Consider the following 26,365-nt stretch of genomic DNA (forward strand, 5'->3'; position numbering starts at 1 on the left):
CTCTGCAGGGGACAGTGGCCGCCCCGACGCTGTCCGCAGCTCCCTGGGGAGCGCTGGTGGCTCAGGGATTTTGCTCGGGCAGTTTGAGCATACGTGATCCTTTCCTTGCTGCGTCTCCCCAACAGGCACCGACTCCTCCAGCCCATCACCGCAGCATCCGCTCCCCAGGTTTGGCCGCACCCAAACTCAGAGCACACGTCGGGGAAGGGACCCTCGGCAGGGCCACGCTGCCACAGGTCTCAGCCCTGCGTGGTTTGGGCTGGAGGCGATGTCTAAAATCATCCAGGCCACCGAGCAGCCCATGCTCCGGGGATGGAGAAGGGTCTGCCTGCACCAAACCCCAAATTAACACAGGCACAAGGTCTGTCCTCTTCGTCCTCCTCTTTACCCCTGGCTCACGCTCTTGTTTCTGCTTCGGACTCAGATCCCAGCGGCAGCGGGGCCAAACTGGCCCAGCCTTGCCTGTGACAATCCTCATCGCCTTCAGCGACAGCCCAGGGAAGACACAAACCCCCGTCAAGAGCTTCAAGATCTTTGATTCAACCTAAAAATAACAGCAGCACACCCTGTTCCCCTTCATTTAACCAGCAGCAAAGTCCACAGGAAGGCTATTTTTAGTCTCATTAGGTTTTGTTAATCCAGTAACAGTTTACTAACGAGGTCGCTTACAAGTTAACTCCTGCAGAGAGCACGCACATCCCTGGGACCTGGCCCCGGCCGGGTGCAAGTACTCCGTGCATCGCTGCCGCTGAATTTTCCGGCCTTTCCTGGGTAATTAACTGGTGCAAGTCAACACATTTCCCTCGGTAGCAATGGCTACGCCAAATGGACCGCACCAACCGGCCACCACGGGCTCACACGTCCTCACACTCACCCAAAACGTGGGTATATTTGGTGAATTATATGGTCTTTTTCTCTCTCTTTACGGGACGTGGCTGCTAGTTTAAAAGAATAAGATCCAGGGATCTTCTCTTCATGGGGGATCTGCTCAATCTTGGGGACAATTGGAAATTTAGGCATTTTTTCCTGCAAACACCTGATTTTCTGGAGGAGCCAGGTGCTGTGGTGGCACCCTGTGACATCAGATGCTGTTTGCCCTCCGCTCACCGCGTAAGGAAATGAGCACCACTTCCATTTTCCAAATTTTCAGGTCCATCAATCATCCGACGTGACATCCTGTTTGCGATGTCTCCTAGCAGAAGGCTGTTATTTTGGTTTGAACGTTACGCGAACACCAGCCTTCTCCTAAAGACTTAAGATGTGGAAAGCATCTGTACGTAGGAGGAAGCGTGTCAACCATTTTATTTTTAAAAGCTGCTTATCTATGAATATAGTTGAAGAAAATAAATATTTGGACAACATTAGTGTGTTTGGATTGGGTTAAAAACTACTTTGCTTCCCTCTGCTATTTACTTAAGTCTCTGCTGTGCATGTGGCTGGATGCACAGACCCATGTTGCAAGAATAAAGGCTCCCCCCCCGCAAAAAAAAAATAAAGTCCAAGAGGTACGGCAGAGCGAAACGCAAGGTGGTTCCACGCTAATGGAAATGACTGTCGCTGTGGGGAAGCTCATTCAACTCTCCCTGTTTGGATGCGGCGAGGAGCACGCAAAAACACGTCGGAGAGGACGATGACTTTGTGAAGGCGGGAGAGGAATAAGTTCAGTCGATGTAAGAGGGAGTTAATCAGCAACAGCCCCGGATGCTCTCGCTCAGCTGGTGCCCCCCAAGAGCCAGCAGAGGAGACTTGACTCTGCTAAAATCAGCTCCCCACATCGCTAACCACCACAGGAGCAGCCTCAATCATTAAACGAGCTCCTCTCAATCATTACCCACCGCATCCCCTGCCCTTTGCATCCTCTTCGAATCCTTGGAGGGCTTTCAGGTTTTACGCCCGCCTGCCTGCCTTCCGCACCGCCCGTTAATCGAGAAGGAAAAGGAGGTGACGGGGCGAAGCCGGGCCGTTCCCCGCGGGCCGCGCGTCCGCGTACTCACACTCTTTCATCATGCCGATGTCCACGCAGCGCTTCAGCCGACACGCCTGGCAGTGCCGCCGGTTGTCCTTGGTGATTTTGCAGTCGCCGTTGAACGGGCACGTGAACATCGCTTTCCTCTTCATGCTTCTCCTGGAGAGGAACAAAAAAAAAAAAATTAAAAACCATCTCACGTCAAATCAACACCGATTTTGGGGGGATGTGGGGTAGGGGAGAACTTTGACCTCATGGCCCTCTCCAGCTCCCTGAAAGGAGGCTGCAGAGAGCTGGGGATGAGTCTCTTTAACCAAGTAACAAGCGATAAGACAAGAGGTAATGGCCTCAAGTTGCACCAGGGAAGGTTTAGACTGGATATTAGGAAGGATTTCTTTGCAGAAGAGGTTGTTGGGTGTTGGAATGGGCTGCCCAGGGAGGTGGTGGAGTCCCCATCCCTGGAGGGGTTGAAGAGTAAAGTTGACTTAACACTGAGGGATCTGGTGTAGTTGGGAACTGTCAGTGTTAGGTCAATGGTTGGACTGGATGATCTTCAAGGTCTTTTCCAACCTAGACGATTCTGTGATTCTGTGAACTTTGTAGAGTCGGGCTGAGGGTTGGACTCGATGATCCTGAGGGGCTTTTCCAACCTGAACGATTCTGTGATTCTGTGATTTGACTGTACAAAAGGCTGCTCCAAGCATCGGGAGCAGAAGCGAGCACAAGTCCAGCTCTCTGGGCAGCAAACTGCTGGAGGGGGATTGCTAAGAGGGTGCTGGGAACATCACTGGCCTGATTCTGTTCAGCTCAGCTGGTCGCTTGAGTTGACCAAGTTGGGGAGTTTGTAGCCAGTTGGGTGCATCCACAGATTTGGGCATTGCTGGGCAGCACGGAAAATTGAATGACTCGAGCGTGTCCAGAGAAGGGCAATGGAGCTGGTGCAGGGTCTGGAGCACAGGTCTGATGGGGAGCGGCTGAGGGAACTGGGGGGGTTTAGTGTGGAGAAGAGGAGGTGAGGGGAGACCTCCTGGCCCTCTGCAACTCCCTGGAAGGAGGGTGCAGAGAGGGGGGATGAGTCTCTTTAACCAAGTAATGAGCGATAAGACAAGAGGGAATGGCCTCAAGTTGCACCAGGGAAGGTTTAGACTGGATATTAGGAAGTATTTCTTTACAGAACGGGTAGTCAGTCGTTGGAATGGGCTGCCCAGGGAGGTGGTGGAGTCCCCATCCCTGGAGGGGTTGAAGAGTCGGGTCGACATAGTGCTGAGGGATCTGGTGGAGTTGGAAACTGTCAGTGCTAGGTTAACAGTTGGACTGGATGATCTTCAAGGTCCTTTCCAACCTGGATGATTCTGTGATTCTGTGAAAAGGACAACTTCTCACAAGGACACAGCTGAGGGGTTCAACCACAGGTTAAGCAGCTTTCTGGTTTTGAACAGGTATTTTAAATGCCATAAGAATGGTGGAAGGATTGTAGAAAAACCCCCACCAGCAACAAAAGAAACCAGAGCGGAGGCCGGCATGTACAAAGCAGCCCCTGTTATTAAACATTTACCAGCCTTTAAAGCCTGGCTTTGCTAGAATAACTGGCTGGAGCGCATGTTTGTGTGTGCAGGAGAAAGAAATCTCACTGCAGGATACAAGAGAAACAACACTTAACATAATAACCCTCTCTTCCACCAAAACCACACCGTGCCACGTTAATCCGCTGCTGCAATCAGGACCGTAAATCTTCCAAGTACAAAGGGTCAAAGCCAGAGCTCGCAGTGAAAACTCGCAGCGAAAATTCACCTTCCTGCGGGGCCATCCTGCACGATACCCGCTGACGACACGTTACAGGCGTCGCTGAGCCGGGCCACTGAGGGTGGTTTGTCCTCTGCGTTCAGGAGACGCCGCATCTTTGCTTTGGAGAAAGCGACTCAACGATCTGCCACCAGCGAGCCAAGCTTATCTCTGGATTTGAAAATATTTCTAAAGGTGCTGCTCGCTTTCAAAGGGGTGGTTTTGTGTGGGGGTAAACCAAGGCCAGGGCGCCTGCGGGCTGGAAAGTCAAAGCGAGGATGTTCAGAGGGTAAAAACGCAGCAGAGCAGCGGAGCTGAGACGTGATTCAGGGACGACAGCGAGAAATCTGCCCCCAACTTAACGCTGGGTTTCAGCAGCGGGGTGAAGAGTCTCCTGCTAGAAAGAGTTGCTCTTCCAGCAACGAAATCCCCGCGCGACGCAAACGGCGTGGAGGCACCAAACGGGTGACTGCGGGCTCAGAGGGCGACGGCAGAGGGGCCCCTCCAGGCCAGGACCAGCGCCAAGCCTGCGCTTATAGGGTATAAATATAAAATATGTTCTCGGGCTGCAGACCCGAGCAGCACGTAGCGTGCAATTAGAGGCTATTTTAGAAAGGGAGATGTAAACAAAGAAGCTTTACTCTCCCTTCATCTAACATGAATAAATGCATTTAGGAAAATTAATACAGGAGAAGCGGATGGCAGAGCCCTCCAGAACCTGCCGTGCACTAAGAAATTCCTGTTTCACCCAGCAGCTGGCTCACGGTTTATTGCTTTTCTCTGGGTTTTCCCCTTCCACCAAGACCAGCAGGACCTTTCCTCTCCCAGGAACGGGGACAAACGTTGCTCAGCATAGAGGAAAATCAGGATTTGGAACTGAACACCCCAAAATCTCCCAGTTTCGGTGAGCAACTCTGCTTTTGAGTCTCTGGGGCAGGCAGGCAGCTCGTCTTTTCACCCACAGCCAAGGGCAAGGCTGGGGAATGCACAAACAAGCCAGAGAAACACGAGGCCCTCGGGCAGGGAAAGATGTCCCATGCGCAGGGACAAGCCAACATTATGGGTTTGGTATGAAAATTGTAGTTTATTCGAATAGAGGGTGGCTGGGCACAATAGCCACTTCGCTGCCCCAAGGGTCCACAGCTCTTGGCTACGAGGGGCCCCAGGTCACAGCAGCAACGCAGAGGAGCGGCCATCAGACCCACAGCGGGACCTCACGCCGTCTGGCTCGGGTGTATTTTTATAAAGCTCCAGAACCAGCCATTTCAAGGCTCATTTAAGATCCATGTCCCAGGCAGGCTGCCGAATGTTAAAAATAACGAGCTCCCTCCCTGCGCAAAGCCAGCCCGTGGGTGAGAGTAAACACGGCCACAGCCAGCAGCAAGGGAAGCCGCGGTTTGCCGAGGGGGGAGCGGTGTGCTCCGAGGTCAGGGTGGCTGTACCTGGTGGTGGTGGGGGGGGAAATAGGGACAGCATTCCCAGACGTGCTCTCCAACATCACCATTCGCTGCCTGCAAACCCAAGGTTGCAGAGCGCGGGCTGCTGCACGTGGCGGGGGGACACCCATCGCTCCCCAGTGCTTGGAGGGAGGAGTGGCTGGAGAGCTGCCGGTCAGAGAGGGACCTGGGGGGGATTGGTAATGAGCCAGCAGTGTGCCCAGGTGGCCAAGAAGGCCAGTGGCATCCTGGCTTGTACCAGCACCAGCGTGGCCAGCAGGGACAGGGGAGGGATCTGACCCCTGTGCTGGGCACTGGTGAGGCCGCCCCTCGATGAGTGGGTTCAGTTTTGGGCCCCTCACCCCAAAAAGGCCCTTGAATGACTCGAGCGTGTCCAGAGAAGGGCAACGGAGCTGGTGCAGGGTCTGGAGCACAGGTCTGATGGGGAGCGGCTGAGGGAACTGGGGGGGTTTAGTGTGGAGAAGAGGAGGCTGAGGGGAGACCTCCCCCTGACCGTTCCCAACTCCACCAGATCCCTCAGCGCTGGCTCAACCCGACTCTTCAACCCCTCCAGGGATGGGGACTCCCCCCCTGCCCTGGGCAGCCCATTCCAACGCCCAACAGCCCCTTCTGCAAAGAAATCCTTCCGAAGAGCCAGTCTGACCCTGCCCTGGCGCAGCTTGAGGCCATTCCCTCTTGGCCTGCCGCTGGCTCCTTGGCTCAAGAGACTCCTCCCCCCTCTCTGCACCCTCCTTTCAGGGAGTTGCAGAGGGCCAGGAGGTCTCCCCTCAGCCTCCTCTTCTCCACACTAAACCCCCCCAGTTCCCTCAGCCGCTCCCCATCAGACCTGTGCTCCAGACCCTGCATCAGCTCCGTTGCCCTTCTCTGGACACACTCGAGTAATCACGTGGCCGGTGTCGGTGCTGTGCTCTGTCCTTCCCCTTTACCAGACAGAACTGATTTTCCCAGTAACTGGAGAGTTTTTTTATTAGCAAAATAGGCTTTCGATATGCACTACTCTCACATTCGCATATGTGAAATACTGTTTCCTGCAAGCTACCCTACTCATAACCAAACCCCACAGTGGCCTTCCCGGCACATCCTTTCTGCCACCCACCACACGTTCATAGATGAGGAGTCATTCTGGCACCCAGGCTGCAGCAGAACCACCTCGCACAGCATCACAAACCGTTTGGGGTAGGATAATCCCCTGTTCCTCCCCCATTACACCTCCCAGCCCTCCAGGGAAGCCCCTTGGTACACCAAGAGCCAAGTCAACAGCAGGAGCAGAGCTGCAGCACCCGTTTTGCATCCATTTGCATTTTGTCCCCCAAATCCTGCCAGCTCCATCCCCCACTTCTGAGCCCAGGAAGCCTCCAGACAACCCCACCTTGCCCTGAAATATCTTCAGAGACCTCTGGGGAAGGAGGAAGAGGGGATGGATTTATTTTAAAAGTTTCATATAGAACGTTGCAAAGAACTGGAGAGGATTGCAGGAGTGGGAGATGCAGTGATGCAGACAGGATGGGTGGGGACTTCATAGGTTTTGAAATACCCAAAACCTTTCCAAGCAGCTCTGCTATTAACGCCCAGTGCCATTGCACCTGGGGAAAACTAGGACTGTAGAAGAAACCAGAGCAATTGTGGATGCTTCAGCCAAGTCACAGCAGAATAAATCACTCCAGCTTAGCTCCTGAGCAAACAGCAGAGCTCAATAAAAGGCTACTGTTGCCGTTGGCATCATTAGTAAACAGTGGACTTTGAAGCCAGCGGCCAAAGGTTGCCTCACGTCTGGTTGTGCCGCAGGTTACGTGCAGGTCTGAGCACCCAGAGGTGCCAATAAATTCCTAATGCTGTTTATAGACTCATTAAACCCAGGACGTCCTGGGGGACTTCACGCCGGGGAATCATGTCACACAGGTACGTCCCCGAGGCAGGTGAGGTCCACCAGAAGGTCCCCCAGCAGTTCTGCTGTCGCGGGCCGAGGCTCAGGCTGCGTTTCGCTGCATCCCTGCACTAGTGCTCAGAGCCCTGCCTACAGAAGAACCAGTCCTAGTCCAGCCTGCAGAGGAGATTAAGTCGTGTCTACAGCCTGAGTGTCCTCAGAAACAGCTGGGAACCCCCCCCCCGAGGTTTTGCTGCTGCAGTTCAGTACTCACAGCCGCTCGCCCTCTTCCAGCCCCTTCCAGCCAAGGCTGCGAGTGTGATCAGCCACCCAAAACTGGCACCTGCACAGCGATTTTTTTTCAAAGACCTTCTCAGGGAGCACAAGCTGAAAGTTGAAAAACAGCAAGTGCACGCAAGCACAGCCTGTTCTAAAACTCAAAGTGCTCGCAAAGGGATCCGTGGCTGTTCCGGGAGAGTTTTAGGGGGCCGGGCTCCTTCACAGCAGTGCTGCTGTATTTTACTGCAGAAAGCTCTTGGATTACTGTGGCAGCAGCAAACGTTAATTAATTCAGTGATTGAAAACAGCATGTAAACAAGCCTGTGTAAGCAAGAGGGAACACACCAAGACCTAGCATGGGGAGAGCGTGCCTGGAAAGCAAGATTAAAAAAAGTAGTAAGAGCCCTAAATTGAAAATAAAGGCTTTATATGGGGCATGAAGGGCTAGCTGAAGATGAGCTTTTCACATCATTAAGATGTCTGTTCAGAAATACTGTCACAGCTGTACGTCTTGCATGATTACAATGGTGTGAGAATAGAGATGGGGAAACGCAGCAGCAGGGCTCAACATCAGCGCAAGAGCCACATCGCACCCAGGAAGGGGTGGTCAGGCAGCACTGGCCATTTCAGAGGTCAAAAGGCAGACCACTGCTTCTCTGGCCACAACAGGGACAGGGAAGGTCAAGGACAGCAGACCAGAGCACAGAGGAGAGCTCCCAAATGAAGAGTTACTCATTTAGCAGCAGTAATTGAGGAAAATGTTGTTGCTCAGGTTGGCCGGGCTTCAAAGCTGCCCCGTTTGAAAACAGCCTGCAAGACCACGGTATGTGAAAAGCCCCATCTAGCCCCGAAATTCCTGCAAGAGGAGGAGTTCTGACTTCGGTGTGAAAGTTCAAGCTCTGGTTGCTGTAAGAGCCCAGCTCAAGGTATAAAGCTCTGGTGTTTGCAATCCCACAGCCACCCGTGCCACCATCTCATTACAGTGCAAAATACTTGAGCAAGGCTTTTCCCAGCCAGTCCCACGCCAGTCATCACCTTGCTTCATTTCACCAGCGCTTAGTCATTCTCTCACTCGGTGCAAGCGAGCTGAACTCCCACGTGAAGGGCTCAGCACCGTCTGTACGGGAGCATCGCCTCGACAGACGCGGGGGTAAAACCGAGCCACTAACCAACAGCCACAAACCTGTGACGCTCCAGACTCGGGGACCCCGGCAGCTTTCAGAGATGTTTCTGCTTTACTGACCAGCCTGAGACCACTCAAAACCCTGCCCTGAAAAAAGCCTCAGAAAAGCTGCATTCACAGCCTACAGCTCCTTTAAACCCCCAAGAGCCAGCGTTGTGGCTGAAAGACTCCCTGATTTTTGGGAAGAGCTTGGCACCCCCTCCAGCAGGTGGGCAGAGGACCACACGCATCTCCGTACACGAGTGCACAGAGCTTCCCAGCAGACGTTAGAGGCAGCTTGCTTTAAAAGAAAGAAGTTTGTGGCCATCATACCAGTTTAATTTTCAAAGACTGCTAGTTTCAAGTGTATTTTCCCAGGTGCCATCTGTAGCATGCAAGAGGCTCTTACGCTCCTGCCTATAGAGCACGTGGAGGTCTGCAAGGCTCCCAGACAGATGGAAATCTCTGGCTATGGGGAAAACAACCTATTTCCCCGTAGCAGGGTGCCACAGCAAGCCACAGGAAGGGAAATGGTTTGTGATCTCTCCGTTATCAAGATTTGCAGGCACGTCAGCCGTCTGCAACGCGGGCACAGGGCTGGCAAGGCTGGCTGCAGCCCAGCTTTGTAGGGATGCAGGTAACTGGGACGTCGAATCGCCGGCTCCTGGTTATGGAGGAAGGTTCCTCCTCCCCGAAGACCCTCACTCACCTGAAGAAGCCCTTGCAGCCTTCGCAGGTCATGGCGTTGAAGTGAAAGCCAGTGGCTCTGTCCCCGCAGACACCACAGATACGGGGCACGTTCCTGTCGAACTCACCAGCCGGGTCGGGAAGCGATGTGCCAGCAGCCATCGTCTCCGTGTCTGGGAGAGCGGAGAAAGCCAGGTATTTATTCTGTAAAGCTGTCACAGCTTCACAAAAAAGCAAATTAGATGCAAATAAAGGATCTTTCCTTGGCTTCAAGATGATTTGGCAAGAGAAACTTCTGTGTTCCCCTTGGCTCTGTGCACTAACACCACCAAAAACCAGGTTCTAGCTAGTTTTTAGTGTGCGTACAATTTTGCCCGTCTACCCAGTAAAACCAGGAACGATCCCCCCTCCCATACCCCCAGACTTAAACACACCACAAAACGCACTCACGGTACTTTGCCGTGCTTCAGCGGGACAAGTCCTAGAGCCCACCCCACACCCAATTCAGTTTTTTCCCCTCCTCGCTCCTTCACGTTTGTTTTCCGAAAGCCTTGAAGGGACCAGAATTCACCCAGATCGATGCTGCAAAACCACAGGGAAAGAGGTCGCGCCGCCCCTGCGCTGCTGCAGAATTTCCCTTGTGCACAGACAGGAAGCGGCACCGGCACGCTCACGCCAGCTCCCGTAAGTGAGAAAAATCCCAAACGCGAGTCGAGTGAGCATTGTTTAAAGTAAATCCTCAGCAGGGAGATAAACGAGGGAGGGAGGAAATAGTGCTCCTAACGCAGATTGCTGAAACGAATGTTAAAATGGAGCTTTTAATAGACTTTGCCTGGCTTCCAATATCCACTGGTAGAAGCCTGCCTGCTATAAGAAAGTTTGAGTATCTAACAGCACTGGGAAAACAAAAGCTAGACATTTCCATGGTGCCAAAGCTCGGTAAAGACCCTGCCGAGGCTGGTTTCAGATGGCACCACCCAGTAGGACGGGCTGTGTTTGTAGCTCAGCTTATCCTGTGAGTTCTCAGCGGCTCCTGTGCCTCAGTCTCCCCACACCCAGGACAGAGTTACCCCTTCCGCGCATCTCAGGAGGAGAAATTTTAAGTTGATCCAAGAGCTTTGTCTTGTTTTAAATATGGCTAAAGGTTTTCTCAAGAGGCACTGCAGAGAGCTGCTGCCTAGTCTGCTTTCAAAAGGCTTTTAGCTGGTGCTGGAATTCTGTGTAAAATACTCATTATCAGTCACGCAGTAACTCCAGACGGTGAGTCTGGAGCAAAAGCGAGTTCAGAAAAAAGCAAGAGGACAAACCCTACAATTTAAGTCTCACTGTAAGTTTACCAATTTGCTATTGCTTGCTCCCAGTAAAGCCTGTGCTCCTCTTGATCCCCTGCCAGGGGAGAGCAGCTCTGCAGAGCCCAAAGGCTCTACGGCCGGCAAGTGATGTCCCCACGGTACCTGGAGATGCAGAGCCCCCAAAGCAGCTCCAGGAGCTTGGAGTTTTCCCTGATCTTGGTTTCATCTGTACTTCAGGTGAAACTTAACGAGGCCAACAGTCCAAGCACCTTTAGACTGGTCCTAGTCCACTACGCTGCTTGGAGAAAGCTCCCAAGGAAAGACAGACACAACCCCAAGGAGAACGTGCTCTGCGCAGGGTGGGGTTATCGTTTACCTGTATCTGGAAGATACGCCATGCTCTGCTGGTGCATTTCCCAGGAGCTCTGGAGCTCGGACATGGAGCCACCTGCAATTAAAAAGACAGACAGAACACACTCCGAGACAGCTCAAAACTTAAAGTCGATGAGTCAAAGGAGAGTGTCTGACTGCCCAGCCCGGTCACGGCTCGCTCCAGCCCCTTGGCAAGACACGAGCACCGTGCCCGGGGTGGGGTGATCTTGAAATAACCTGCCAGCTCGGGTACCACTTGTCTGGTTCCCACACCACCTCCTCGTCGCGGATCCGGGAGGAGATATCGCAATGCCCTGGCCACCCTCGGCGTGCCGGGAGCCGGAGGAACGCACGGGCGAACACAGCAGCCACCCTCGGTGAGAGCAAGGGCACAGGAAGGAGAGAAGACAGCGAGAGGTGCTCAGCTCGTTCCTTTACCCTCAGTAATATTTTCCTATAAATTTAAATTTCACAATTCAGCCTGTCAAGCGTGCAGCAGCGTGAGACCCGCCAGCTTGCGTGGGATGGCATAAAGCGGAGCTGAATGGCTGCTATAAACGCGGGTCCTCGTTCACCAGAGCACGCAGGCTCAAAGTCAATGGGATCACTGCAGCGCTGAGTTTTTCCTCCCTCCTCGTGTCATTTTGTTCTTTCAGCAGCTCTGCTCATGGGTGGGAAGCACCATGCTGGCACCAGGCTAAGGGTGTTGGGACAGAGCTAGGAAAAGGTTTTATTAAGGTTCTTTGCCTCTCTTGAGCTTCTCCTCAAGGCCTGGCTAACCTGTATCAGCAACGGGGCGATGGGTTGGCTTGTCCCTGTGGGTCACCCCACTGTTCAACACGAACTCACAGCCCTAAAGGATGAAGGTGCCACAATGCAGGGCCAAAGCAAGGAGAGTTGTGGCTGCAAATCGTGTTCCGCGGCCGGCACACTCACAAAACGTGTCTCCAGCCGGAGGGTTTATTACAGAATCATCTGGGTTGGAAAAGCCCTTGAAGCTCCTCCAGCCCCACCATGAACCTCCCCCTGACCATTCCCAACTCCACCAGATCCCTCAGCGCTGGCTCAACCCGACTCTTCAACCCCTCCAGGGATGGGGACTCCCCCCCTGCCCTGGGCAGCCCATTCCAACGCCCAACAGCCCCTTCTGCAAAGAAATCCTTCCTAAGAGCCAGTCTGACCCTGCCCTGGCGCAGCTTGAGGCCATTCCCTCTTGGCCTGCCGCTGGCTCCTTGGCTCAAGAGACTCCTCCCCCCTCTCTGCACCCTCCTTTCAGGGAGTTGCAGAGGGCCAGGAGGTCTCCCCTCAGCCTCCTCTTCTCCACACTAAACCCCCCCAGTTCCCTCAGCCGCTCCCCATCAGACCTGTGCTCCAGACCCTGCACCAGCTCCGTTGCCCTTCTTTACGTTGCCATTCTCCCCAGGTGCTGCACTGCAGCTACCACCGAGGATGATGTCGGGGTGAATGGCTGAGAGCAGAACTTGGGGATCTGTCCCCAGGAAACCAGCACACAGTGGAGCTTCTGGATCTGGGATAAGCCCAGGACGCAGCTGTGCTGGGCAGAAACCTGCTCAGGGCAGCTCCCGAGCACCCAGACGAGCATCCGCCTCCACCCCACCAGGTTTTGAGGTCCGCAGGGGGAAGTAGGGCGCAGACAGCCCTGAGCTGGCTCGGCTTCCTGAAGGGCTGGATTCCAGGAGTGCCGACAGCCACCGTGCACCAGGCCATGGCAAAACACCCGGCAAGCACCCAAACTGGAAGCTGCTCCCTCGGTCACGCGGGGCATCTCTCTCCAGCAAGCAGCAGGGCTGGTTTTTGGTGAAGACCCCTGTGGAGACCTCAGCAAACCTTCTCCCTGCCATACAGGCATCCTGAATTACCATTTAACGCTCCTCCAGTGCTTTGTGTTGCGCCCTGCTCTACCACACCTTCCCAGGACTGCGCAGGGGGACGATGACACCTCCAGCATCACAAGGCAGGACGGGGGAAGCAGGTGCTGATGGCAGCCAGTCAACCTAGGAGTGGTCTCCCCCCACCCCCGTCATGCCTCCTGCTGCCTCCAGCTCTCAATTAAAAAAAGGAAGAGGTGATTTGGTCACCGATGTTCATTAGAGAGTAACAAATCTGTGCCAGATGCAATTCCCTCATGGATGACGGTGCTGCTTCAACCTACTGTCTCTGACTTCTTGGAAAACGTTACTCAGCCCCATAATGGAGGTGACGTCAGTGCGCGGGGCGGAGCATGCACAGGAGTTTCCCTCCACCCCCATGGAAGGTCGCCCATTCATCAGACCTGACATTTAGCCTTCACCTCTTGAAGAGGCAAAATAATTTGCGTTCAAAGCACTGACCTCTTTCCAGCAGATACCAGAAAGGTCAAACCAGTTTTGTAGCTGGTTATAGCAAAGTTGCGGCAACCCAGTTGCCGCCCCAGCGAAGCCCCGGGGTTGGCTCCGAGCAGCCGTGCTTCACTAAATCTAAGGTTTCCCATCACCTCATTCCCAAGGCACCAAATCCACGAGTAGGTCAGGAAATTTTAACTTCCAGATGATCCTTTTTTTGGGTTTGTACGGAGCTGTCACAGCAGCAACGCTCAAACAGCCCCAGGAAGCTGGCAGGGAAGGCTGCGTGGTTGTAATTAGCAACGGGAGCCCTCCGCTGGGATGCTGCCAGATGATGAAGCGGCACAGGAGCCACCACGGTCAAGGTTTAAAGCCATGGGAAAAGCTCACCTGCAGCAGACACACCCGGAGGGAAGAACAGCACAAACAAGCCACTGACTGCCCCGCAAAGGGCTGCAGTTGGTAGCTCGGCCCCAGCCTCCCTGCCAGCAGCTGTTATTTAGGCCGGAGTTGCGATAGATCCCACGTACCTGGGAAGCCGGGAGGATGTGGCAAGGCAGAGGCAAGCGCTGGCTGCCCCTGCGCACCCCTCCCTGCCTTGCCCAGAGGGGTGACTCACGTCTGCTGGCCACCCAGAAGGTGCTGAGCCTCCCCCTCGGCACATCCATCCCGTCTCCCACCGGCGCGCGAAGAGCCGGTGACGCAGCCCTCGCGCACGCACAGCCCCCATGGCGGCGACTGGAAGAGTCATTAACCCCAGCAGGAAACGTCTCCAGCTTTGGCCTCCAGCCCTGTGTGACTAAATGGAGCCTCGCAGATGTGAGGGGGCAGGCGGCAGCTTCCCGAAGCAGGTGGCTGATGGTGAAGCGTGGACGGAGCCGCATGCCGCTGGCCGAGAGCCCTGGGCCAGCAGCAGTTCAACAGCTGGGCTCAGGGAAAGCAGCACACGGCCGGGAAGCTAAAACACATCTGTAAGGAGCAAAACAACTGCACGAAGGGGAGACCAGCCTCTGGAGGGCTTTGCTGTTCCCCAAAGCTTAAAGAAACTGGGCAAGTCACGCTGAAAATTAGTGGAACAGCCATCAAAGCTGTAGCCCAGTGAGCGGGGGGTGGCTGCATGAGCACTGGGACCTCCGGCGTGGGGTGCAGGAGGGGGAGAAATAAGAGCAAGTTACCTGCCCGTACAGGGAAACGGACACGGCCTCTGCTCCTCTTCCTCCTCTACGCTGAGCCCAAAGGAGGATCCTTTGCTTTTAAGCCTGTATTTCTTTCTAAGTACCCTCAGTAACCACTCGGAAATTGGTAGGAAGTATTTTGCTGAAGGGTTTTCTCATGCTTTATCACTTTCTTTTTTCTCTCGCCAACTTGCCAAACTCACACTCACAGCTCATCAGGACTTGGCAGAAGGGAAAAGGCTTCGGAGGACGACTGCTCCCGCTGAAAGCCTTAGTCACTCGCATTCGGTGTCGGCGCAGCGGCAGGTTTCCCGCCCAGCACTGCGGCACCGAAACGCTTCCTTCCTTCCACTAGCCACAGCAATAGCCAGAGCTGGGAATACCACACGAGCTAAGACTAAACCAGAGCCAGGAACCAGCGCTGGAGGCTGACGGGAGGTGGGTTGTGGGGCTGCTGCTCAGCAGCCGGCTGCGCCTCAGATGCCTCCCTGATGTGCGAAGCCAGAAATATATTTTAATGTGAATGCCCAGTGTAAGAAATACCTCGAAGCAAGACCAGGGCTTTGTCTGGCCGAGGATGCAAGGATATGGGTTTGTATTCAGCCAAGTGCTCCCCAGGAGGTTCAGGCTTCGCTGAAATTTGGGGAAGAAACCAAGCTGAACATTCCCAGAAAATAAGAGTGGCATTTCATTAAAGAGGCTTTGAAGTCTTTGGTGTTTAGAGACTACCATCGTTAAACATTTTTGGGAGGCAGAAAAGAAACTGTTACAATACTGTGAAAGTATTTGTCACGTTCTCAGTGTCTTTGTTGCTCCACCAAAACGCATTTTTTGGTTAATTTATTTGCCAAGCAAAACATAAAAAAAAAAAACACCAAACAACTTTACCCGCACGGCCTGAAAGGAACAGCCTGGTTTCTGAAGTCTAAGCAAATCCTCCCCCTTGGCACTGCTCTGACTTGCTACTGAAGACTCTGCTAAGTCTGGGAGAGACCCATTCATTTACATGGAGGTTTTACTATTTTCCTGGCTCGCACTCCATTAGCACCACTGTTGACATGTCAAAACAAAACGATGCTCCACGGAGTCTCTGCAGAGCCTCTGGCAACACACTCGCATTTTAAAGCTTTCTCCAGTACAAATCAGCCTATTCATAACATCTAGTTGCGGCATGCGAGCAACCCCTTTCTCTATTAAAAAAGACAATTAAATAATTTCCTTCTGTAGCTCCAGGGAGCCCTGTTATTTAGCTGCTTTCCATGAGATTTATTAGAGAGCAGATTGCCAGACCCCCGCCCCTCCCCGGGAAGCTCCCGCACGAGCCCAGCACCAGCCCGGGCGCGGACGGTTTCTCTACGCGTTGCCCGTGGATGGATGGAGCAGGTGAAGCTCCCTGTGCCGCCGCTCACCTCCACTTCTAGGCTGGAAAAACATTGGGGGTTTTTTTTGCAAGACCCAGAGTGGCTTCAAGCTCCCGGGAGCTGGGCAAGGCGATCGGGCAAGCCTGGCAGTGTCATGAGACTGGCAGCTATTTATTACCTGATGCAAGTCAGCTCATGCCGCCCCTTCCCCCATTCATTTGATTAGATTAAAACCCTCCCGGAGCCTCTGCTAACGCCCCCAGACCAAGGCTGGAGGCTCCTCCATGCCAGGCAACACGTAAGCGTGACAATTCCTACCCTGGAGAGCCCAGACACTCCCAGTCTGCAAACATGTCACTGCAGTGAGGCACTCAGAGGAGGGTCCAGCTGTGCGACAACAAAGGAGCTACAAATATTAGTTTCAAGAAGGTCAGAGACACTTAAAATCCCTCTCTAAGGAACAGGATGCTAATCTCATTCTTTGGGAGGAATCTTACGGGCTCCCTAAACGCTTTGTGGTCTGGGAATGAGCAAGCCCGGGGAGAGGCTGAACTCTACAACGGCCGCCAGCGCTCCCCCGTAATGCGGTTAGGAGCAGACATCTGAGCAGCCACGTCCCTAGCAGCAAAGCTAAAAAAAAAAATAAGAAAATTAGTGTTGACAGAGCAAGACCAGGTCTGCTCTCAGCCCGGCGGGGCTGTCGCCAGCCCCCTGAGGCCGCACCGTGACCCCGCACCTCTGGCGTCACAGGGCGTCCTCGCGGTCGCATCCAGAATCTGGGAAACCAGGAGGGAGGAGAGGGGGTGCCAGTCCCCAAATACCCAGGTTTGGGTTTCCAGGGTCATCACCACAGCAATACTACCCTTCCCAAGTCTTCTGTGAAGGAGGATTGCTCTCCAAAGGTGTCGGAGCAGCACCAGGAGAGCCCCACACAGGAGCTGCAGAGCAGAGAACCCCCCGGGTAGGCTGCAAATCCCATTCAGCCTCCAGCATCACAGAATCATCTGGGTTGGAAAAGCCCTTGAAGCTCCTCCAGCCCCACCATGAACCTCACCCCGACCGTTCCCAACTCCACCAGATCCCTCAGCGCTGGCTCAACCCGACTCTTCAACCCCTCCAGGGATGGGGACTCCCCCCCTGCCCTGGGCAGCCCATTCCAACGCCCAACAGCCCCTTCTGCAAAGAAATCCTTCCTAAGAGCCAGTCTGACCCTGCCCTGGCGCAGCTTGAGGCCATTCCCTCTTGGCCTGCCGCTGGCTCCTTGGCTCAAGAGACTCCTCCCCCCTCTCTGCACCCTCCTTTCAGGGAGTTGCAGAGGGCCAGGAGGTCTCCCCTCAGCCTCCTCTTCTCCACACTAAACCCCCCCAGTTCCCTCAGCCGCTCCCCATCACACCTGTGCTCCAGACCCTTCAAAGGTGGCTCGAGGAGTCCTCGAGCAAACACGTGTGTGAGGCAGGTCTAAGGATGGCAGACGTGCTTCCTCTCACCTGCTGCAAGACAGGAGCCGGGGGCGAGAGCCCAGGCACAAATCGCATCCACCCTGAATGGGAAGTGCAGGAGGAGCCTGTTCAGGGAGCTGGGAAAAGGGCCAAGGGAGCTGGTGTACGGCAGGGACAAGGGCTGGCTGGAGACGAGCATCACAGCGCAAACCCTCAGCAGCTTCACTACCACAGAGAAGCAGAAAAAAACCAACCACCTGGCCATTTACAAGCTCTTCTACCACATTAGCCAAGGATCTTTATAGAATCTCACATCGCAATTAGGCAACAAATCCTTACATGTGCAGGTAAAAGCAGAAAATATTTCAAAGTGCCATTCCCTTGACTGGAAGGAATGAAGTAAACAGATTTCCAGATTACAGCTCGGGCACCACATCAAAAATACCTCCAACCTGACTCCACACTGGCACGACGCTTTGTCATTTAAGCCACAAAAATCCGAACGCTCAGTGCAGCGACACACCTGGATCTGGAAGCCAAAGGAGACCCCAGCGGCACCACGTTAGTGGCAGCTGGATCGCTTTAATATGGGATTTTTATGTGAGCAATGTGCCCTTTCCCAAACTCTCCTTCAACAAATAAATGAAAGCGACTTTTCACGCGGCTGTGACTTTGACACGAGCTGGCAGAGCTTCTCTTCTTGAGTCTTCCCTGTTTTGGGGCTTTTTGGCACAAGCCAACATCTACTGACATCGCCTGTGAGAAGATGGAAAGGGGTTGTTTGGCATCGGCCTCGCTCGGGCTCTGTCCTGCTTCCCAACCGATGAGCCTCTTCCACACACACGCATCCTCTCTGGACCAGCTTGATGCAAGACTTTGCAGACACAGAGCCAGGTCTCCAGACCGTCTGCCAACTGGGATGAGCAAGCCCGGCACACCCCACCCGGAGCAGAGGCCATCGGCCGCCGATAAGAGTAATAACAGAGGAGTGCTCCGTTGCGGCATCGCAGGAGCACCCACAGCCCCCCCGTCCCTGCCCCGAGGAGCGAACACAGAGGAAGAGGCAAGAACCATCCCAAAACACAGCGAGTTTCAGTGCTGGTGAAGGACCTGCGGCACCACGGCACGGGAACTGGGAAGAACCACGCGCTGGGAAGGGTGGAGCATCCTCCGGCGTTGAGTCACGGGCTGCCATGGGCTCCAGCAGACTTCTGGGCTTCCTCAGCAATCTTTTCAGTAGAAACCTCCTGATCTGGGACTCCTCCTCCCTGTTTGAAGCCCCCTCTGTAGATTAAACCAGCTCCTCGCGCCCGTGAGCCCTAACCGGGAAGCTCCTCGCGCCCGTGAGCCCTAACCGGGAAGCTCCTCGCGCCCGTGAGCCCTAACCGGGAAGCTCCTCGCGCCCGTGAGCCCTAACCGGGAACAAGCAAGGCCCTAAATTTGTTGTAACACCACAGGGAGTAAAGGAGCTGCTGCATTTTAACATTTCACATCTGCGACACCGATTCATTTAGAGATTCAGAGCCCTAAAAACATTTCTAGGGTAAAACTAATCAAAATAAACTTTTAGATAGGAAAACAGTTTTGGCAAAGCATTGCTCTCACGGACTTGGATTTCAAAGAAAGCATCGAGCAGTGATTCACAACCTGACATTGTGCAAAGCAGCCCTGAGAGCATCACACGCTTACAGATACACGTCCATTAACTGCAGCAATTGGAATTTTCATTTTCTGGGACAAAGAGCGAAAACTACTCAACTGGACCAAAAAAAAGCCTATTCCTACAGGCTGGCCATACCCAACGCCACTGACTCCTCCAGTTTGAGCAGGTGGAGGAGCAGCAATAGCTCTTTTTCCTTTGCAGGTCCAAGCGGGCCCAAACTGGGGAGCACAGGTGACCCCAGGGTCAGGGTCCAGCAGCACCATGGTCCGCCGGGGGGGGGTTCAAGACAGCTGACACCCCTTCACGTTAGCATGTAGCCAGGCTCTGTCCAGCCAGACCAGGGCTGGTTTCCAGGAATGGGCTAAATAACTCTATTTCCCCTGTTGTGGGAAATACGACCGCATTCAGGGGCAACAGGAAAGCAGGAGACACCTCGCCCAGCCTCGTCTGAACCCTCCCCACCCTCTCCCTCATTCAGCACCTGAACTACGGGGCTGCCCCATCCCCAGGAGATGCTTCTTAAATAGAAGATCCCCCCCTGACTTGGCAGCAGCTCTAGCTGCTCCAGAGGTAAAAAACAGGAAAAGGAGAGGGAAGGGTGAAAGTTTGCCAACCGACAGCTCAAACAGCAGGGCAGATCAAACGTCCCCGTGCTAGGGCAGCACCCCAGGAGCAGGAGAGCAGGGAGCAGGAAGTCAGAGGGGTAAAAAACAAGCCCAGCAGCTTCTGAGCTCCCAGCCCTCACAAAGCCAAGTTCAGACTTGGAAGAGATGGGGGTCTCCTGTGTTGGATGAGGCCACCATGGTATTCGGGCTCCACAGACCCCGTTATCCTCTGTCACACAAACACAGCAATATTCCTTGTTCACTCGATCCTCCTAGGAGCTGGCACTTCAAACAAGTTGTGTTGAATCATTCGACTGACATCCCTTGTGCCTCAAATGAGATAGGGCACCACCACGGACCACCACTTCCCTGCCCGATCTGCACATATTGAAGGAAAACAAAAAAAATTAACCACAGAGGCACGTGCTTCGCAAGGGAGGCCTCTGCTCCTGGCAGGGATCCCCTGCCCGCAGATGCTGCATTTGCTCCTCAGGCTTTCGTCAAAGCCAGCAGCACCGCCTGGGACCGTGCCTCCGAGTCTGCAGGCCACGAAGAGCAAAAACCCTTCCCCAATGCATTAGGCTTAAACCAGGGCCTAAAAATTAGCTAAGGCATCTCCTGGAGCAGGGAGACCACCGTGCCTGCAGCAAGCGAACTGCAGAATACCTCATTTCCTGAGCAGTGCCACAGGAGGATGTTAGTCATGAATGAGAAGCGACAGCAGACACCAAACCCACGCCTCACGGGCCAGAAAGCTTGGGTAAGATGACAAAAACCAACGCGCGCTGGATCCGCGCAATGGAAGTTGCGTTGGGTTTCTTTCACTCGGAAGCTGCTGCATGTGTTTATGATTTAAGGAAAACAGCAGCTGTAAAACGTTAAACTGGATTATCTCAATAACAGCTTAGGTGCTAGTATAGTGCTGTATTTACAACCAGAATTTGAAGTTCTGGTGCAACTGCCTGTCTACTTAAAATATTATCCCTTGATTACTGCCAAATCCAGCTACACTGCACCCAGGACAGAGCCATTTCACTCTTATTTTGCTAGAAAAACCTGCAAGACACCAGGCTTTCCCAACTTATCCCTCCCGTCACTTCGCTGCATGTTCTAAAAGTGCGTGTGGACCTTCCAGCCCTTGCCCAGCAGCCAAAGACACAATCCCTCATCAGCTTAGCTAACGTGAGGCTTGCCATAAACTCTTTTCAGCTCTCCAGCACAGCTGGATTAGCCTAAAACCTCCCCAGCAGCAGCAGCCTACGCCAGGCTGCAATCCCAGCGAGCAGCTCTGTGGAGAGCGAGAGCCCAGGAAAGTTCACACGATGAGTTTCAGTCATTTCAGCTTTTTCCGGAGTACCTGCGCCGCTACGCCCAAGGGCGCTGCAACCACCGCAGGGTGTGTGTGTGTGGGGGGGGAGATGGTCAACGTTGTCACAGCCAAGGGGTTTGCTCTGTGTGTGTGTTTACCCCAAAATGTTCCTGTGTGTCAAAACTGCTCCGCAGACGCAGCGAACACGTGTGGCGTGTTCACACCTGCGCGTCAGCCAAGCAGCTTCGCTGCGCGGTGCCGATTGTGCTGCAGCTGGTTTGGCACCAGCGCGGAAACGCGGTTTTACCTCACTGTTGTGATTGAGGGGCTGAAGCAGCTGATGGAAGAGGATCACTGAGCTTTAAAGTTACCAGGAAAGTAGGTGCACAGGAAGGATTTCAGTTCACGGGAAGGATTCAGCCCTGTCCAACTTCCTCTCTGACTCATCGAAGCAGCCCACAGGCGCTCTGCCAGGATTCCGGGGAAGAGCCCGCTCCTGGCTGCGCCGTGGGCACGTCCAAGCGGCCTCCTCGCCAGGCCCTGAGCTCCTGTCCCTGCAAAGCTACGGCAGCTCTGCTCACCGAGCATTGAGCCTCCTCGCCAGGCCCTGAGCTCCCGTCCCTACAGAGCTACGGCAGCTCTGCTCACCGAGCATTGAGCCTCCTCGCCAGGCCCTGAGCTCCCGTCCCTACAGAGCTACGGCAGCTCTGCTCACTGAGCATTGAGCCTCCTCACCAGGCCCTGAGCTCCCGTCCCTACAGAGCTACGGCAGCTCTGCTCACCAAACATTGAGCCTCCTCGCCAGGCCCTGAGCTCCCGTCCCTGCAGAGCTACGGCAGCTCTGCTCACCGAGCAGCGAGCGGAGGCTGCTGAAAGGTCCCCGCTTGCTTCGCTGGGAGACGCTGCTTAAGGCAGGCCAGCTATCAGCCAGCATCGTCCCTGCCCAAAGTATTCATTAGCTCAGAATAAAAAGAGGGACAAAGTACAGAAAAAAAAAAAAAAGAGTTAGTCCCACTAGGAGGGTTTTTTTGCTGTCTTTTATGACTTACCACAGGCTGAGGAAGTAAAGTCATGCTCAGCCTGATCCTCGACTACAGGACATCCTGTTTGACTGCCCAAAGGTGTTCAAGGGCTGCAGAATTAAGTTAGCTATGGGGAACTATCAACAAAAAAAAAAAATCAAAGAAAAGAAAAATCAAGTCTGGAGCTCCCAAAGGCACGAGCCGTGAGCAGCAGAGCTCTGTTTGCTTTTCAGAGGGATGCGGTGAACAGACACACGTTTACCAGCACGGCCCCTCGCCCTGCGGCGCCACAGCCAGTGCAGCTGGTGCTTCTTTTGCCCGTTATGGTTTTATTGAAGTTTAAAGATGACGACCTCCACGGGCAGGGTCTGTGTCCTCAGCCAGACGATGCAGAAGCAGCGTCGCCCCATCAGGCCCTTGCTCGGCCGGGGCTCCCGGAGGGCAGCGGGGCAGGATCGCAGAGCTGGCTGAGCGTGGAGCGTTTCCAACTGCGGAACAGGCTCCTAAATTAAATCTACACCAGCTGCACCGTGCAGGATTTGGCATGAAGGTGCTGTAACCCTAACCCATTCACAAATTATCAGCAGCAGATGTCTCTGCCTTTCCTACCCCTTCGGCTTGTAATTTTAACTACAGACAGGAGTAGCACATAATAGCTATTTCCTTCTTCCACATTTTCACTTCTTATCTAGAAGAGTTATTTCTCCAAGCTAATGTTTCCAATGGAAACTCTGCCTTCAGCTTAGTCAACATGATTTCCACGCTGATATCACCGTTGCTCTGCCTGTACCGTTGTGCCTCCAAGTAACACCAGCACATTTGCACCCAGCTAATTGCAGGGCACAGCAAGGACAGGTCAAAGGGAATATTCTGCTTGAACAAATTCAGAACAGCAATTATTTCCACAGACGCTGTCACCTGAACCCTTCCTAGATTTCAATCATCCCCTCGTCTCGCTCCGAATTGCTTGTGTGCTTCGTGTCTTTGTTTCCCAATCACTAATTCCAGGGTAAGAGCAGCAGAGGAATATTTTCTCTCATATACCAAAAATTCAGGAAAGGCCAACAGAGAGGAGCTGTCCCTGCATGTGGGAAATACCACACTCCTTAAGAGCTTCTCCCTTATTTCGAAATATATGCAAACAGGTTCTTGCTAAGAATGCAAATTGCTCTATCGCTCTCTACCAGAGAGAGAAATTGCACCAAGAATACACAACCCCCCAGGGACTCCCCAACAACGTTAATACTGAAAATATCTTATTTATCATATGAAGCCTGCCTTGGGTTTTTTGCTAGAGATGGAGGGAAAAACTTCAGCTGATTAAGCTGCAGAATACTTCTGAGGTCTGGATAGAAATAATGATCTGCTGAAGACATGCCCTAGATCTGGGAGAGGAACAGAGCTTGGCTGAAGAAGAGAGTTTAAACCTTCATCCCCTGACTTGGAGCAAGTGCCAGGAGCTGAATGTCCAACTCTTCAGCAGAAGCAACTCCTGGCTGGTTTCAGGCTGCCCAGGAGAGGAGGGAGGGCTGGGAGAGCCCTTTAATGCCACAGCTAAACCCACACAACCAGGTCAGATATTACCACGCAGACATTCCCCAGAGTAAGTGCGTGAAGCCACTCCAGCAGCACTCCCAGGTATCAAGACTGAGCTCCAGAACAGCTCCTCTTTGCCAGGCACCAATCCAGAGCTCTGCAGGAAGTGTCTGGAATTCAAGGTCTTGGGATTCACAAAGTCATAACGTATGTAGAGGAGATAGGGCCCTTCTGAGGCTGCCGATCTGCTCCAGCGGCCTTTGAAATAATAAACTAATTTACTAAGATTCCAGGAAATAGAGGACAACATCTGAGGTCATTCCCAGAAGTAGAGACCTGGCAGCTTTGGCTGACCTGTGCTGGAAGCAGATTGTGAGATGTTTGCTGCAAAAGGCGTTAAACACCCAGTTACACTCACAAATCTACCTTGGGGCAAGCAAAACCCTCTCATGAAAGGGGAAAAATAACTTTTAAAGCCCCTTGCATCTCTCTAGGCTTGTCAAGCTGCTCCAATTACAGCTTTTCTCCTCAGCTATTTACTAAATATTTGTAAGACGTTTTATTTATTAGGGTGGGGAAAGCCACTGACATGGAGAAAGCCACAGTCAGAGAAGCAGCAAGCAACGGAAGAGTTGATTTGTGATGGATTAGTCACCCTAAATCAACACCATAGAAACACAAGCCTTGACCAGCCCCTGTTACAAGGCCTAGGTAAACGCAGGAGGCCTCCCCGCCGGTTTAAGAGAGATTCAGCTTCACCACTGAGCACATTTTCCAAGAATTTGGCATTACAGCAGACAGTAAGTGGCATTACAAGAGTCTTAGTGTTGAAAAAAAAAAAAGGTTTAGCTCCCAATATACAGCATCAACAGGACTGAAAGTCTTGTTATTGTGTTCAAGCAGGAAGTTACAATATGACCACGGGAGCTGGCAGCTTTTGGGACCCAAAATTCAGTGTATCCCTGGACCTGCTTGTACTGAAGAGACAAGGCTGGGGCATCACAGTGGGATATTTCTAATTTATGGGAGAAAAAAACCCAAACTGGAGTCATGTCATCTGAGGCCACCCCAGCCAGGAATATTTGCATGCAGATACAAGAGGACGGGAGCTACAAGTGAACATCCCCGGGACCAGACTCGCTCTCACAAGCTCCAGAAGCTCGGCTTGTTGTAGCCGTGTCCTCTCATTCATTACTTATATTAATTCTTTGCTTTCTTGCCTCCACCTTTCATCCATGCTGAAGTCCAGCCCATGCACTCATCCCTCTCTCCAGCCCAAGCGTTCCCAACAAACTTCTGTTTCCTTCAGAGCCACGAGCAGAGCTGTGATTTCCCGGCAGATCTCTATCAGTTGATTAAAGGACAACCAGAAACGCAGCAGCCACAGGTTAAAGAGACAAGAGCACCGAGTCAGGAGGGGGAAAAAAAGCAAGAAAAAAAACCCAGAAGTCAGACAAAACAAAGAGGACATCCCCATGTCGTCTCTCAAAGATAAAACAAACCAAGCAACTATTAAACCTTCACATTAATTGCTGGTTTTCCCTGAAGTGAAGTTTGGGTCAGAATTACAGCCTATCGCTGAGCGCAGGGACCCTAGGGAAGGAATCAGAGCCACAAGCCAAGCTCTGCTGAGCCCCTGGTCCTCCCCGGCTGCTCTCCCGGACCAGGACGGCTGTTTACCTGCGGCGGGTGCCCAGGGAGCGCGACGGGGAGGAGCTGGCTCCGAGGGCTCTGCTCCTCTTGCCTGTCTGGACGAGCCGACGGGTAAATTCAGAGCTAAGTACAGCCACGGCACGTGATGCCAAGGCAGAGTCATGCCCAGCCCTCGACAGGCAGTTTCTTCTCCAGCAATTTTACTGCTACTTAAGGAAGTGAGTGGGTGAACAGGGTTAAAATTGTTCCCCTCTACTAAGAAATCTGTGGGTAATTCTGCTTTTCTCTCAGAGATGAGCTGCAGCAATCCCATTCCCCACAGCAGCCTTTTTCTGTTCAGCTTGCCCCGGAGCACAAAGTGCTCTGACCAGGTATGTTTGGGCTGCAGAAAAAAAACCCAGAAATTACATTTTCTGTGCTTGAGACTGCAGCGCCTGTGGGCAGAGGAGTCCCTGAGCTGCCAGAAGTTAAGCATCATCCCCTCTATGATTAGGTCTCCACATTATCTATGGATGTGGGCACCCAGCATTGTCGGTGCCTTGTCTCAGGTCCCACCTCATCCTTTTCCCTGCGAAGTTTCTGTAGCAAAGATCACACAACCATGCTCACAGACCTTTTGTCACAAAATCCTTCACTGGTTTGAAATTCTGTCATCCATGACAAATAAAATAAACAGAAGGAAGCGTTTCTTGCAGTGCAGTAGCCCTGTGTGTGTACAACAGTCCTGGTACAGACACAGGGTCTCCTACCCGGCTACGGTGAGCGATGGTTTATGTTCCAAGAGCATCAGGCAGCCCAACCACACTGGTTTTTGTGCCTTCTCCCAGTAACATGCAGTGTCAACAAGGAGGACAGTGTGGGAGGCCACCCAGGGCAGCAGCCAGAGCACAGAAAAACAGGTTTCTCCTCTGTCCAACACTGACCAGACCACAGGATTACTCGAGTGTCTGAGCACGAAGCAGAGAGGCTCAGAAAACAATGGCCTCTCCTTCCAGCGTGCCAGCGAGAGCACAACTTGAAACTCCAGTTATCAGGCACAGACAGGTAGGAGAAGTGCTGCACCCAGATGCCAGGACAAAAGGCTGGAGGAAGGCAATATGTCAGGAGTACGGGGTTGAGAAGGGCTCTCCCCTGTGGGGAAGAGCACCCAAACTGGAGATTTAAGTTCAGGATTAGGGACTAGTCAGACCATCTCCACATTCAGCGTAAGCCAGGCTATAGAAATAAAATCTCTACCTGGTGAAAACAGCACCAAGGTGAAAAAAAATCCTCCTGTCCAAGAGGGAACAAATGCCTTGGGAAGGTGCAGGTCAATGCAAGACAAGTACTTCTGGGTCCACATCTCCCAGGGCATCAATTCAAGCTCTACACGTGGCAACTGGTACTCGCCACCCCCCCG

The 26,365-nt window shown here is 53.2% G+C and overlaps 1 protein-coding gene across 4 annotated transcripts in view; it reads right to left on the reverse strand.

The window, feature by feature from the left end:
• Window positions 1-26,365, reverse strand: part of VDR (vitamin D receptor) — a 46,352-nt gene that overhangs the window by 13,605 nt on the left and 6,382 nt on the right. For 3 of the 4 annotated variants that reach the window (XM_074807460.1, XM_074807461.1, XM_074807462.1), the window contains 3 exons: window positions 10,866-10,937; window positions 9,220-9,370; window positions 1,995-2,125 (listed from right to left, as the gene is read on the reverse strand). In XM_074807460.1, the coding sequence (XP_074663561.1) occupies window positions 1,995-2,125; window positions 9,220-9,370; window positions 10,866-10,929 (346 nt within the window). In that variant the 5' untranslated portion in view covers window positions 10,930-10,937. Of the gene's footprint in view, window positions 1-1,994; window positions 2,126-9,219; window positions 9,371-10,865; window positions 10,938-11,098; window positions 11,185-26,365 lie in introns of those variants that run through there. The other variant, XM_074807463.1, reaches the window with a different exon arrangement.

This window comes from Strix aluco, chromosome 27 (assembly GCF_031877795.1).
Source record: "Strix aluco isolate bStrAlu1 chromosome 27, bStrAlu1.hap1, whole genome shotgun sequence".
Classification (NCBI taxonomy): Eukaryota; Metazoa; Chordata; class Aves; order Strigiformes; family Strigidae; genus Strix; species Strix aluco.